General features: G+C 46.1%; 1 protein-coding gene across 1 annotated transcript in view; it reads left to right on the forward strand.

The window, feature by feature from the left end:
* The window catches only part of LOC137334220 (V-type proton ATPase 116 kDa subunit a 1-like), a 117,996-nt gene that overhangs the window by 70,856 nt on the left and 30,921 nt on the right, over positions 1-16,219 (forward strand). Inside the window, exons 11-14 of the mRNA XM_067998829.1 lie at positions 5,128-5,267; positions 5,639-5,799; positions 8,401-8,494; positions 13,148-13,266. Of these exons, the coding sequence (XP_067854930.1) occupies positions 5,128-5,267; positions 5,639-5,799; positions 8,401-8,494; positions 13,148-13,266 (514 nt within the window). The remainder of the gene's footprint in view (positions 1-5,127; positions 5,268-5,638; positions 5,800-8,400; positions 8,495-13,147; positions 13,267-16,219) is intronic.

Raw genomic sequence — 16,219 nt, forward strand, 5'->3', positions numbered from 1 at the left:
CTTACCATTGGAGGGACAGCCTTTGGCCACCTGGGCCCTACTCTCTGGAATTCCTTCCCTTATCCTCACCATCTTTCCAGCTTTTTCTTCTTCTTAAAACCAGCTCAAAATCTGTCTCTTCAGGCAAGCTTTCAGTTACCTTCCTAACATCGGGTATGGGAGCATAGTGGTTATGTTACTGGATTAGTAATGCGGTATCATGAGTTCAAATCCTGCCACAGCAGCTGGGGAAATTTAAATTCAATTAATTAAATAAAATCTAGAATTAAAATACTAGTATCAGAAATGGTGGCCATGAAACTACTGGATTGTCATAAAAACCCATCTGATTCACTAATGTCCTTTCGGAAAGGAAACCTGTTATCCTTACCCGCTCTGGCCTATATGTGACTCCAGACCCACAGCAATGTGGTTGATTCTTAATTGCCCTCTGAAGCTGAAATGGCCTAGCAAGCCACACAGTTAAACAATCTTGCTTAAAAACAAAAGTCATAATAAGAATAAAACCGGACAGACTACTAGGCACCGGATACGCCAAAGGCAAACCAGGCCCAGTTGACCCTGCAAAGTCCTCCTCACTAACATCTGGGGACGTATGCCAAAATTGGGAGAACTATCCTACAAACTAGTCAAGCAACAGCCTGACATAGCCATACTCACAGAATCATACCTTTCAGCCAACGTCCCAGACTCTTCCATCACCATCCCTGGGTATGTCCTGTCCCACCGGCATGACAGGCCCACCAGAGGTGGTGGTACAGTGATATACAGTCAGGAGGGAGTGGCCCCAGGAGTCCTCAACATTGATTCTGGACCCCATGAAATCTCATGGCATCAGGTCAAACATGGGCAAGGAAACCTCCTGCTGATTATTACCGACTGCCCTCCCTCAGCTGATGAATCAGTCCTCCTCCATGTTGAACACCACTTGGAGGAAGTACTGAGGGTAGCAAGGGCACAGAATGTTACTCGGGGTGGGGGACTTCAATGTCCATCACCAAGAGTGGCTCGGTAGCACCACTACTGGCTGAGCCCTGAAGGATATAGCTGCCAGACTGGGCATGCAGCAGGTGGTGAGCGAACCAACACGAGGGAAAAACTTACTTGACCTCATCCTCACCAATCTGCCTGTCGCAAATGCATCTGTCCATGACAGTATTGGAAGGAGTGACCACTGCACAATCCTCGTGGAGATGAAGTCCCGTCTTCGCACTGAGGACACAATCCAACGTGTTGTGTGGCACTACCACCGTGCTAAATGGGATAGATTCAGAATAGATCTAGCAGTTCAAAACTGGGCATCCATGAGGCATTGTGGGCCATCAGCAGCAACAGAATTGTATTACAGCACAATCTGTAACCTCATGGCCCGGCATATTCCTCACTCTACCATTACCAACAAGCCAGGGGATCAACCTTGGTTGAATGAGGAGTGTAGAAGAGCATGCCAGGAGCAGCACCAGGCGTACCTAAAAATGAAGTGTGAAGCGACAACTCAGGACTACACGCATGCTAAACAGCGGAAGCAATATGCTATAGACAGAGCTAAGCGATTCCACAACCAATGGGTCAGATCAAAGCTCTGCAGTCCTGCCACATCCAGTCGTGAATGGTGGTGGACAATGAAACAACTAATGGGAGGAGGAGGCTCTGTAAACATCCCCATCCTCAATGATGGCGGAGTCCAGCACGTGAGTGCAAAAGACAAGGCTGAAGCGTTTGCAACCATCTTCAGCCAGAAATGCCGAGTGGATGATCCATCTCGGCCTCCTCCCGATATCCCCACCATCACAGAAGCCAGTCTTCAGTCAATTCGATTCACTCCATGTGATATCAAGAAATGGCTGAGTGCACTGGATACAGCAAAGGCTATGGGCCCAGACACATCCCGGGTTGTAGTGCTGAAGACTTGCGCTCCAGAACTAGCTGCGCCTCTAGCCAAGCTGTTCCAGTACAGCTACAACGCTGGCATCTACCCGACAATGTGGAAAATTGCCCAGGTATGTCCTGTCCACAAAAAGCAGGACAAATCCAATCCGGCCAATTACCGCCCCATCAGTCCACTCTCAATCATCAGCAAAGTGATGGAAGGTGTCGTCGACAGTGCGAACAAGTGGCACTTACTCACCAATAACCTGCTCACCGATGCTCAGATTGGGTTCCGCCAGGACCACTCGGCTCCAGACCTCTTTACAGCCTTGGTCCAAACATGGACAAAAGAGCTGAATTCCAGAGGTGAGGTGAGAGTGACTGCCCTTGACATCAAGGCAGCATTTGACCGAGTGTGGCACGAAGGAGCCCTAGTAAAATTGAAGTCAATGGGAATCGGGAGAAAACTCTCCAGTGGCTGGAGTCATACCTAGCACAAAGGAAGATGGTAGTGGTTGTTGGAGGCCAATCATCTCAGCCCCAGGACATTGCTGCAGGAGTTCCTCAGGGCAGTGTCCTCGGCCCAACCATCTTCAGCTGCTTCATCAATGACCTTCCCTCCATCATAAGCTCAGAAATGGGGATGTTTGCTGATGATTGCACAGTGTTCAGTTTCATTCGCAACCCCTCAGATAATGAAGCAGTCCGAGCCCGCATGCAACAAGACCTGGACAACATCCAGGCTTGGGCTCATAAGTGGCGAGTAACATTCGCGCCAGACAAGTGCTAGGCAATGACCATCTCCAAAAAGAGAGTCTAACCACCTCCCCTTGACATTCAACGGCATTACCATCGCCAGATCCCCCACCATCGACATCCTGGGGGTCACCATTGACCAGAAACTTAACTGGACCAGCCACATAAATACTGTGGCTACAAGAGCAGGTCAGAGGCTGGGTATTCTGCGGCGAGTGACTCACCTCCTGACTCCCCAAAGCCTTTCCACCATCTACAGGGCACAAGTCAGGAGTGTGATGGAATACTCTCCACTTGCCTGGATGAGTGCAGCTCCAACAACACTCAAGAAGCTCGACACCATCCAGGACAAAGCAGCCCGCTTGATTGGCACCCCAACCACCACCCTAAACATTCACTCCCTTCACCACCGGCGCACTGTGGCTGCGGTGTGTACCATCCACAGGATGCACTGCAGTAACTCGCCAAGGCTTCTTCGACAGCACCTCCCAAACCCGCGACCTCTACCACCTAGATGGACAAGAGCAGCAGGCACATGGGAACAACACCACCTGCACGTTCCCCTCCAAGTCACACACCATCCCGACTTGGAAATATATCGCCGTTCCTTCATCGTCGCTGGGTCAAAATCCTGGAACTCCCTTCCTAACAGCACTGTGGGAGAACCGTCACCACACGGACTGCAGCAGTTCAAGAAGGCGGCTCACCACCACCTTCTCGAGGGCAATTCGGGATGGGCAATAAATGCCGGCCTTGCCAGCGACGCCCACATCACATGAACGAATTAAAATAAACGTCCTTCCTCGTTCGGCACCTGTTTCGCTTATGCCCATTTTTTTTTTATTTGTTCATGGGATGTGGGCGGTCGCTGGCAAGGCCAGCATTTGTTGCCCATCCCTAATTGCCCTTGAGAAGGTGGTGGTGAGCCGCCTTCTTGAACCGCTGCAGTCCGTGTGGTGAAGGTTCTCCCGTAGTGCTGTTAGGAAGGGAGTTCTAGGATTTTGACCCAGCGACGATGAAGGAACGGCGATATATTTCCAAGTCGGGATGGTGTGTGACTTGGAGGGGAACGTGCAGGTGGTGTTGTTCCCATGTGCCTGCTGCCCTTGTCCTTCTAGGTGGTAGAGGTCGCGGGTTTGGGAGGTGCTGTCGAAGAAGCCTTGACGAGTTGCTGCAGTGCATCCTGTAAATGGTACACACCACACCCACAGTGTGCCGGTGGTGAAGGGAGTGAATGTTTCGGGTGGTGGATGGGGTGCCAATCAAGCGGGCTGCTTTGTCCTGGATGGTGTTGAGCTTCTTGAGTGTTGTTGGAGCTGCACTCATGCAGGCAAGTGGAGAGCATTCCAATCCACTCCTGACTTGTGCCTTGTAGATGGTGGAAAGGCTTTGGGGAGTCAGGTGGTGAGTCACCTTGGGATGTTGCTTTGGTTAAAGGCGCTATATAAATGCAACTTAACGCAGTTTTTTTTACGGCAATCTCCTCTGTGATGAAGAAATGATTCCAGGTTATTTCCTGTAGCCAAGAAATTACCATTGCTAATATTAGTTGATGAATACTTAATGAGCTGGTATAACATTCCTTTTTCTGCTATTTTAGCAGAGACATTAAACCATTTAAAATAAGCAGGTTGGTGTCAATGTTTAAAATAGTAGGCAAAGGAATATCATACAAATCTGTTAAGTGTTCACCTATCAGCAGTAATTTCTAGGTTTGTAAATTGTTATTAACATGATGACAGCTTTATGAAAAGACCACAAACAGCCTGTCTGGCAGATGTGATCTGATTATTTTGTATCAACTCAGTGGTAGCGTTCTCATCACTGCGTCTGAAGGTCGTGGGTTCCAGCCCCACTCCAGCGTCTGAGCACATAATCTAGGCTGTCACTGAGTGAATATTGCATCCTTGGTGGTGTCTTCTTTAAACCGAGGCCCCATCTGCTCTCACAGGTGGATGTAAAAGATCCCATGGCACTATTTGAAGAACAGGGGTGTTGCTTTGTCCAACATTTATCCCTCAATTAACATCACTAAAAACAGATGAACTGGTCATTCATCTTATTGCTTTGTGCAAATTGACTACCATGTTTGCCTACAAAACAACAGTGACTACACTTCAAAAGTAATTCATGGCTGTAAGGCACTTTGGGATGTCCTGAGGATGTGAAATACGCTATATAACACAAGCTTTTTTTCTTTAGACACACCTCAAGAATTGCTTTTTAAACACTGTGCTGATTAACAATGATGTGGAGATGTCGGTGATGGACTGGGGTTGACAATTGTAAACAATTTTACAACACCAAGTTATAGTCCAGCAATTTTATTTTAAATTCACAAGCTTTCGGAGGCTTCCTCCTTCGTCAGGTGACGAAGGAGGAAGCCTCCGAAAGCTTGTGAATTTAAAATAAAATTGCTGGACTATAACTTGGTGTTGTAAAATTGTTTACAACTGATTAACAATGTTCATGTACTGAAGTTGTCCTTTTGTCCCCTTGAAGCCCCTTGTAGCATCATCACATTCCCTTTTGTTTTTGCCATCATGTTTGGTGACTGTGGACATGGACTAATCATGGCCATAATGGCTCTGGGGTTGATCTTGTATGAAAAACACCATCAAAACAAAAAGATGAATAATGAGGTAAGTGTTTTCTTTCACCAAATAATCATCCTGGCAAATGATAAAATAGAAAGAAGTATACACAGCAGAAAAACCAACAGCCACACTATCACACTGTTATGGGAAGTCAGAATCTAAAATCTTTAGATTTTTAATTTGTAATCAGTTTTAATTTCACAGTTTTCAAATATTTAATTGCTGTAATAACTTGTTAAATATTGATTAAAGTGATCTGAAATATTTTAATTGGTAGGATTGTACAATGTTTTAAAATTATCTGGTTTAATAAAAAAATAAATATAATAAATCTAATAATATTTGTAATGTTGAACTGGATCATTTCATTATTTGCATTTCATTAATTAGATTGAAATAATCTTTACTTTGTTTAGATTTTAAGCATTTTGTGTCATGGACGTTACATTGTTCTGCTAATGGGACTCTTCTCAATCTACACCGGTCTCATATACAATGACTGCTTCTCAAAAGCTTTCAACCTTTTTGGATCAGCCTGGAATGTCAGAGCTATGTTCCAGCCAAATGGACCTTGGAAGTGAGTTTGTCACACAAGAAAGCTCTTGAATTGTATAAGGATTCTTGCATATTAGCGTGAAACCTACTCATAGATCAACAAACTGATTTTTTTTACAAAGGCAATTAAAATTGATTGAACCTAATTGAATTTTTTGAGGAAGTATCTAAGTCATCGACAGGGGAATGCCCATGGATGTAGTTTATAAGGACTTCCAGAAGGCATTCGATAAGGTTCCACATAAGAGACTGTTAGCTAAAGTTAAAGCTCATGGAATTGAAGGCAAATTATTGACCTGGTTAGGAGATTAGTTAGGCAGTAGAAGACAGAGAGTTGGAATAATGGGTATGTACTCGAATTGGAAGGAAGTGACTAGTGTTGTCCCACAAGGATCTGTGCTGGGGCTTCAATTATTCACTATATTTATTAATGACTTAGATAATACAATAGAGAGCCATATATTCAAATTTGCCGATGACAAAAAGATTGGTGGCAAGTAAGTATTGTAGACGGGAAAATAAAGTTACAAAGAGACATTGTTAGATTAAGTGAGTGGGCAAAACTGTGGCAGATGGATTTCAACGCAGATATGTGTGAGGTCATCCATTTTGGACTAGAAAAGGATAAATCCGAATAGTTTTTAAATGATGAAAAGCTAGGAACAGTGGAGGTCCAAAGAAATTTAGGGGTCCTTGTACACAGATCACTAAAGTGTAGTCGTCAGGTACAAAAAATAATCAAAAAGGCTAATGGAATGTTAGCCTTTATAACTAGAGGGCTAGAATATAAAGGGAAGGAAGTTTTGCTACAACTATACAAAGCCCTCATTAGACCACATCTGTGTACAGTTCTGGGCACCGCACCTTAGAAAGGATATATTGTCCTTGGAAGGTGTGCAGTGCAGATTCACCAGAACGTTACCAGGGCTCTAAGGGTTAAATTATGAGGAGAGACTACGTAAACTGTGCTTATATTCCCTGGAATATAGAAGGTTAAGGGGAGTTTTTAGTATTTTGAAAGAAATTAATAGGATAGATAGGGAGAAACTTTTTCCGCTGGTGGGGGAGTCTAGGACAAAGGGACAAAGCCTTAAAATCAGAGCCAGGCCATTCAGGAGAGAATTTAAGAAACACTTCTTCATGCAAAGGATGGTAGAAGTGTGGAACTCTCTCCCACAAGAACCAGTGGATGCTAGCACAATTAATAATTTTAAAGCTGAGATCGATAGATTTTTGCTAGCCAATTAAGGGATATGGAGCCAAGGTAGGTAGATGGAGTTAGGATACAGATCAGCTATGATCGCATTGAATGGCGGAACAGGCTCGAGGGGCTGAATGGCCTACTTCCATTCCTATGTTCCTATGATACTGTGGTCACGATTTTTGGACTTTAGTTAAATATTTTCTCAGGTTCAGCATCACCAATCACTCCCGTTAGCAGACCTACATCTCCTGCATCCTTTATGGACAAATATCTTGTTAATCAATAGCATGACACAAATGGAACCCTTGATCTGTAGACCAACGACTGAAATATTACACCTGCCACCATATGCGTTCTCCTCTCTTCAGAAAAAGCAGGCTGAAATGCATTTTATCGAGAACAGGCACAACTTCAAGCCAACAAACTGGTTTATTTTGCTTAAAGTACGTGAACAAAAAGAATACAGTTTTCACAGTGAGATCAATCAATTTCCAATGCTCCTAAAAAAAGGGGCAAACTTACTTAACACCTTAGGCATAGGCCGTTTTTCAAGCTAAGCTGTTCCAAAGCCAGTTGATTCAGACTTTTAAAATGTAAGCAACGTTCTGATAACCTCATAGCTCATTTTGGTCTGGGAGATAGAGAAGGATAGAGAGAGACACGCACACACAGACAGAGAGCGAGAAATTTCTCTGCGACCTGCCTTAAGTCAAGGGTTCAGTCGGCTAAGCTGTCAATCACTAAGGTCCCCTTGTTGGGTCCACTCTTAGAACTGTGAGAAAATAACATATCTCTCCACGCTTGATTAACCCAGAAAATAACTGGCTATTAACACTGATAATTAGATCACCCCTCAACCTTGTTGATGGTGTATTGTGCTTATTAATTTTTAGCCATTTCAACCGACTGACTTCCATTGTTTCAAAGCTACAGAAATGTGCATAAACAACAGTTTTGATGCTGGTATGTCACAGAAGTGACTCCCTCTTGGGTAGCTAAATACCACTTCAGATTACCATGACAACCAATCTGCTTTCATCTCTGTTAACTTAACATTAAGATAACCAGCTGAATTTAACACCACAGAAATATTATAAACTAAAGATCCAGTTCAGGCAATACAGGTAAAGAGCAAATAGTTGCATTGCTATATATATTTTTGCTTTAGCAAAGAGCTAGCACAGTCACATGGACCAAATGCACTCCTGTGCTTTAAACTTATATAGTTCCATGGTTCTATCAGTTATCATAACAATTTTAAAAGAATATTTTTATAAACCTTTGTAAAACTCAAATGTGAAAGTATAATATTGTGAAAATAGTACAATTGGCTTCAAAGTGGCTGTGCTAATGTACTTTTAGTAGCTGTAGGGTCAGATATTGAATTTGATGATGTTCATGTCTACAAATTATTTTCAGTAATGAAACTTTACAGAAGTCAGCCATGCTCCAGTTGAATCCTGCGGTGTTAGGAGTGTTTTCAGGAAAACCCTATCCATTTGGCATTGACCCAGTAAGTGGCATTAAGCTCTTGCAGGCTCCAACCTCTGTCCCTCCATCAAAACCTTTCTTGTATCACTCTATTCTAATATTACTACTATGATGATTGCTTCTCTGAATTGTCCTCTCTTGTTTTTCCTAAGCTCTAAGAATACCATTCCATATGCTTTTCCTCCTCCCTGCAACCTTACTGTCTTAAAATCAAGATTAACCTTCCATCTGCTACTCTAACTGGCATGGAGACGATGGGCCGAATGGCCTCCTTCTGTGCCGTAACTTTCTATGACTCTGGGGGAGAAATTGGATAAGGGTCCATTCTGGGCGATGGATGGTCTACCACCCCACACCCGACAGACCCTACGCAGGCAGCACGTGAACTTCGTGCTGCCTGCTACTTACCATGAAATTTCCATGCAGCAAGCGCAGCCCTCGCTGCTGAGAGGCTGCACAGAGAATGAGGAAGTTGGAAATGGGGCGTGCACAGCGCACGTCATCAGCAGCCTGCACTACTTAAAGGTGCAGGCACATTTCCAATGGCAGATACACAGCCAAGTAGGAGAAGGGAGAATGGCCATGAGAGTAGCTGCACCTGCAAGAGAGAGGGCTCCACGATTCTCGGACGATGCTCTGGAGGCCCTGGTGGAAGGCGTGGACCAAAGGAGGGCAAGCATGTACCCGCAGGGTGGCCGGAGACCCTCCAGACTACAGCTGCACAGGCACTGGCAGGCTGTGGCATAGGAGGTGAATGCTAGGAGCATTGCACCATGCACATGGGTGCAGTGCCGGAAGAAGTTTAATGATTTGACATGAGTGGTCAAGGTGAGTGAATGCAAGTGTCGTGTGGCACATCCTACCAACTGCACCAATACTCCATGCACGACGCCTCCCGTCACCCACCCACCAACAAATACTGCCCATCCATACGCAATGCGGCATCTCACCCGCACATAGTACCACACTTGCAGGCCACACAACCACCACTCACAAGTCACACAGCTATTCGACCATGACAGTCATATCATCCACACACCTTGCAGGACACTCACTGACACATTGTCCTCTGTCTTGCAGGAGAAGGTGGCGTACAACACCCACCAGCAGGAGGGACCTGAGGCTGGACAGGCACGTCTGCACATCCTCACCCCCCTAGAAGAGACAGTGCTGTGGATCATTGGGCGGGCCGTTGCTGCAGCCGTCACAACATGCCACGCTGAAGGTCCCAGTCAAGGGGGTCTCTGCATATTTAATGCTCCTTCTCCTTTTCACATCTCCCTCCTCCCATAATCTTTTCTTACTCATGTGCTGCACATGCTATCAGCACACACCTCTTACTTGCTCCTCTCCCCACTCCACAACTCAACCTGTTTCCCTTTGTCATTGCAGATACCCAAGAACATGTGACAGCACCCGAGGAGGAGGAGGAGGACACTGAAGCCACACCGTCACTCGATCTAACACTTGCTTCCACCAGCTCAGAGACTGACACTGTGCGTCCTTTAGAGGTTAGGTTAGAGGAGGGATCTGCACGTGGTGAGACACCAAGCACAAGTGCGCAGGAGCCAGGGTGGAGGGAATGGATACCACAGGTGCCAGCTCGCCGGAGGGCAAGGTCGCTCACTAGTTCTGCTGCAGAGAAGTCAGATGAGGATTTCGATGGGCCAGGCTACAGAAGACGGCTGATGGGCGTACACCAACAAATGCTTGGGGCACTGGAAAGCCTGCCAGAAAGCCTGCGCACAATGAGAAGGGGCATGGAGGAGTCCCGCTCCAACTTGGCGCAGGGCTTTGTGCAGAGCTTGGAGCCCATCCTTTCCGACATGGAACGGGTGGTCACCTCCATCAGCGCATCCGTGGAACCCACCATGATGCAGCGTCTGATGACTGATGTCACAGCATCCATTGCAGCACAAACATCTGCCATCCAAGGTCTGACTGCTGCCTTGGAAGCTCAGACTGCTGCCTTGGAAGCTCAGACTGCTGCTATCGTGGCTCTGGGGACCACTGTGGAACGGGGCTTCCAGGGCATCACAGCACTCCAGCAATCCGTTCTCCAGCCGATCCCCAGGATTGCTGAGGCGCCGCCCCGGGAGAGTGGCAGTGGTGCCATGGCAGTCGGACCTGCTGTCCTCTCTCAGGACGACAGCATTCCTGCTCCCACCCCTGCCACTCCGCCAGTGCCCTTGTTGTTGCCTCTCGGCCAGCCAGGCCAGACTGCTCCAGCCCATGCTGAGATGGTGCAGTCTGAAGACGGGCCCTCCAGGCCCAGAGCTGATCAAGGTCGTCCTTCAAGGCCATCTGGACATTCCTCCTTTGAAGGCCAGCAGCCTCCCACCACCCATGCTCCAGCCATTAGGGAAGCACCTCGTAGGAGCACTAGGATAGGTAAAGACACACGAACAACAGGCACTAAGGGAATGCACAAGGGTAAATAGTTCTGTTATGTTTGCATAATTTCATTTATTAATCCATAAATGCGAGTTTGATTTTGCATTTGGTGGTGGTTTTTATTTATGCAATGAGCTGAGAGGGACACCAATGTGTAATCAGATGGAGGGCGATTTGATTGTCTTGTGGGAGGGGAAAGGTGGGGAATGTAGGACTGTTGTTGAATTGGGGGATGTAGTTCCAACTATTGATAGCGGGCATGGATCAGGCAAGCACGCACAGCCCTTGCAGACGAGGCGTGTGGTTCCTGCTGCACCCTTGCGTCTTCCTCCACCTCCTCTTCCGGCTCCACCCCCTCCTCCTGCTCCTCTGCCTCTTCCTCCTCAGTCTCCTCCTCCTCCACTTCTGGCTCAGGATCTTCTACAGTCATTGGTGGCAAAGGCTGGTCCCTCATGATGGTGAGGTTGTGCAGCATGCAGCAGACCACCACAAATCTGCCCACCCGCTCAGGGGAGTACTGCAGGGCTCCTCCAGACCAGTCTAGGCAGCGGAAGCGTTGTTTGAGAAGGCTTATGGTGTGCTCCACAATGTTGTGTGTGGCAGCATGGCTCTCATTATAGGCCTGCTGTGCACGTATGCGTGGATTCCTGACCGGTGTCAAGAGCCACGTCGTGAGGGGATAGCCCTTATCGCCCAGTAGCCAGCCCTTTCAGTTGATGAAGACAACCGTGTTGATGTGCGGGGCACGCAGGGCAATATGTGTGCAGTCAATGGCACCCTGCACCATGGGGAAGCCAGCAATGCAGGCAAACCCCCGTGCTCGCTCGTTCTGATTGTCTCTGTTGAGAGGGAATGTGATGAACCTGTTCCTCATGTGGTACAGTGCGTCTGTGACCTCCCTTATGCAGCAGTGCACTGCATACTGCGAGATGTTGCACATGTCGCCAGCAGAGGCCTGAAATGACCCTGAGCCGTAGAAATTCAGTCCCACGGTGACCTTCACAGCCACAGGCAATGCTGTCCTCGCCCTGCTCTGAGGCTGCAGTTGTGGCCGCACCAGTTGACAGATCTCGGTGACGGCTTCCTTGGTGAACCTCAGGCATCGGATGCAATCCTCCTCGGTCATGTTGAGGTAAGAGAATTGATCCCGGAAGGCCCTCATTGGTTGGGCCTCCTGCTCAGTGCCCTGCGCCTCCTCGTCCTCCATCTCCTCGCAGCTTGACCTGCTGAGCATGGCCTCTCTGCATGCTCCCAGTCATGCTCAATGCCCAATGGGAGCCCTAGCAGACTGCCCATGGTTGGCAGGAATGTTGTTCCACCAGGGTTGTAACTTTCCGACCCGTAAGGCAGTACTTGCCAAAGCACTCTCAAAAGTAATGTAGGAACTCTCAATAAGAATAGGGAGCTTCAAAAAACACTTCCTACTCCTCCAGCAGCCAGAAGCAATAATCCAGCAACTAACCTGCAACACCTGCATGGCCCTTTAAACAGCGCTGGTGGGGGGTCCTTTAGATGGTCGGGGATAAGACGGTGCATTGAGTTGAGCATTAAGGTCGAAAATGGTATGTATCACTTTAAATCAGCATTGCACACTGATTGCAGCCATTTTCTCCCTACTTTATATGCTTCCAGCATCCAGTATTAGCGCGTGCACTAACTCCTATACCAAGATGGTGTCTGGCGCACGTCACGCAGCCATCTTGGATGTCGGAGAGGCCGTGAAGCGTCGAAATAACGGGAGCTACATGGCCCAATTTAGCGCCCTGTGACTCTAACCCAAAAAGCAAAATACTGCAGATGCTGTAAATCTGAAATAAAAACAGAAAATGCTTGTAACACTCAGCAAGTCAGGCAACATCTGTAGAGAGAGGAAGGAAGGGTTAATGTATTAGGTTGATGACTCGACGTCAGAACTCTTGACGAAAATACATCAACCTGAAACTTTAACCCTACCTTCCTCTCTCCACAGATGCCTGGCCTTCTGACTGTTACCAGCATTTCCTGCTTTTAATTTCCTATTCTAATTCATTCTTTTCAGCACCTTTTAAAACCTAACTTTGCTGTCACCTAAACAATGCCTCTTTATTTACCTCATCTCTTCTACTGCTTTCAATTCTGGTAGTGTCCTGCACTTTGGGACCTGACTCTTTACCTAGGCTTCTCAATTAAAAACTGCTGCTTTCATCCATTTTTGTATATTCATCATCCAAACATTCTTTATGGCCCAGATCTAATGATACTATCAACACAGGCATTAAGCTTCATTCTTCTTTATTCTCAGATCTGGAACATTGCTGTAAATAAGATAACGTTCCTGAACTCCTACAAGATGAAGATGTCAGTCATTCTAGGGGTTGTTCACATGCTTTTTGGAGTCACGCTAAGTTTACTGAACCACATGTGAGTATACAGCCCTGGCTACAATATGTAAAAGCAGATAGAAAATGAGGGGTTTGCCTAAGAATATTATGCTTCAGTTGTCTAAACTTTCTCTTATACTTAATCACTTAAATTCTGATTTTTCTGTGGTTCTTACTTCTTGTTAAGAGCATCTGAGCTCATTCAGAATGTATGGGGATTGTTTTCTTTGATAACGCTCTTAGTCAGCATTTTCAAATTCAAATCTACATACCATGATGTAAATGTTTCTGAGTTGATTATTGGAATTCTGTATGAGTTAAAAGTGTGATCTCACACATTGGTGAGAAATGGTGACATGATTATAGTGGAGATACTGCGGTAGAATTTCCATGGGGGTTCTCCCAATCTTGCACTGTAACTTTGGTGAAAGATAAGTGGAAACGCTGGAAAAACGGGAATAAGTGGCCATTTCTCTGGGATTTCTGTCGATCTTCTGCTGAAGTTACAGCGGGAGATCGGGAGAACAACCACAGACATTCTACCCCAATTCTCACCTCTTGGTCTATAAACACTTTTTAAAAAATGAATTATGGACAGCTGAAGATAATCATGAAGCGCTATTTGAAAAAAGCAGCTGAATAATTACCTGTTTAGATAATTTCCTTCTGAAGAGGGAGGAGTTAGATTGCACAAAGGGTACTAGGCTGTCTTTTTATCTCTTGGGCCTAGATCTGAATTGACCGCAGGCTAATTAAGCAAAAATCTCCACCCTTTGATGCCAAGAAAATTCCCAAGCAAATGAGTTATGACAGTCCAAATATGTTTGTAGGGGCAATGGATTGAAAAGTAACAAAATTGGACATAAATTGTCAGTCTAACTCTGAGAGGTCACAAGGATGGCAGGATTCAAATAGAAAAAGCTTCACACTGGTACAATGGGCAGCGATGCTATTATAAGGGTTAGAGGCACAGTACTGAGGTAAGTAGAAGGAGCTTGACCTTATACCGATTTCATGAACTACCTGCCTTGGGTGACAAAAGTGGGAAAATGTTTCACTCCCCAGCACTGACCTCTTTTACCTTGATCAGCACAGAAATTCTCCAAGAGAAAAGAATGCTGGTGGTGTCACTGAGTTAAAGGTTGTTTCATACTCATGGTGAATGGTTTCCACCTAGTGTTGATAAGACAGATTTTTCAATAATTATTTTTACTTATTATCTGCCATTCCAGATGAAGGACACTGGCACCATATGCTGATTCTGTTTATTCACAATTTGAGTTATAACTAACTGCTCTGATTGATGTGCTGTGCTTTCCATACTGAGCACGTATTAACTAAGTGAACTTTTTATTTTGCATACAAATATTAATTCCACAAAATCTTACTTAAAAAAGAAAGGCTTAAGGTTTAGTAAACAGCAATAGCACAGAGCCCTCAAAATTATTATCAATCAGAATACTACTGAATATAATCTTTATCCTATTTCTCTGAACAGTTCCTCATATTCACTGGAGGTTCTGCCTTTTCATTCAAGTCTCCTCCTCAGCTCACCTTAGTCCACGCCTTTATACTTAACAAGGTATTACCTCACCATTAGGCCCCAAAATCCACGGGGGTTCTGCCAATATCCTGCCATAACTCCAGTGGGATACCGGTGGAATCCACCTGAAATCAGCAAGGTCCTGGTTGCGCTGGCTCTCCGCCGTTTCCAGGATGTTCCAACATGCTTTGTAAGGGGTGTAACCTCCACCCGCCCCTTACAAGGTAAATGTCATTGAGAGGGAGTCATTGGAAGGGAACACCTACACCGGGAGTTCCCACTTCCCTGGCTCATTCTGGACCTGGTGTAATACCGGAGGCCAGGATGTCAAGAGACATGAGACATACCGACCTCTAGATGGATAGAGATGGTCCCATCTGGGGGAGGTTCAGGTCAAACAAGCAACCTGGCTCCCCTGAAGAAAGGTACACTTTTTTTTTAAATCTTCATCGGCCCCCTTACACACAGAGCAAAAGGGGACATGACTGGGAAAGGGCTCTGAGCAAACACCCCCCCTTACCAACAACCCCACACCCCCCTTCCCCGGCAATGATAGGCAGATGTCGGCTTTCCAGCTGCATGGGACAGGTGGGTGCCGGAGGTGCGACTGCAGTGGCATTTATGCTCGACTACCCAATGCAAGTGAGGTTCCCTTTCACTGGCCCCATGATCTCTGGCAGGGTCACTGTTGGAGGGCACCAATGGATGCCAGTCCTGAGGATTTTCAGGGCTTAGGCTTTCCACAATGTCTATAATTTTGTTTTCTTCTTCTGTTGTCTCTGTTTTGTTCTTCTCCATGTATCTCTTTTTATCTTTGGTATTTGTATTCTGACATATGCCGGTTGCTCTGGCTTGCCCCCTGATCAGCTTTGAACCTCTGCGTTCTAACCTTCCCCTCACCCCAGTTGCACCCATATTGGCATGGGCACCACCGGAGAAATATAAATTAGCTGACCCCACTCTGTCACCGGATACTCCGGTAGGCTGAGGTGTAGAGGTCACAGGTGCAGCAGGACTCCCACTCTACCGAACAGGATTTTCAAACCAAATGTGATTAGCATTGTTTTCATCACAGTGGGGATGTAAGGAGGAAGAAGACTCTGACAGATGGTATATTTGTAGCTGGTAGAAATGAGTGGAAAGTTAGACAGAGCACTGACTAGCACCAGTGCTAAAATAAAGACAATATAAGTGTAATGGAGAGAGTAATGGAGGCTAGAGGAGAGAGAGAAATCATCTATCAGACAACTAGCATTTTCTTGTATCCTGTGGGAGAAGTGCTAGAATAGCATCCCAACGTATGGAAGCTGTATTTAAGGCTTAGACTTGCGCATTATTGAGAGTTAAGAGTTGTGGAAAGCTGTTTCCCCTGGCTGGAGAGTCCAGAACTAGGGGGCATAATCTCAGGATAAAGGGTTGGCTATTTAGGACTGAGATGAGGAGAAATTTC

This window comes from Heptranchias perlo, chromosome 2 (assembly GCF_035084215.1).
Source record: "Heptranchias perlo isolate sHepPer1 chromosome 2, sHepPer1.hap1, whole genome shotgun sequence".
NCBI lineage: Eukaryota > Metazoa > Chordata > Chondrichthyes > Hexanchiformes > Hexanchidae > Heptranchias > Heptranchias perlo.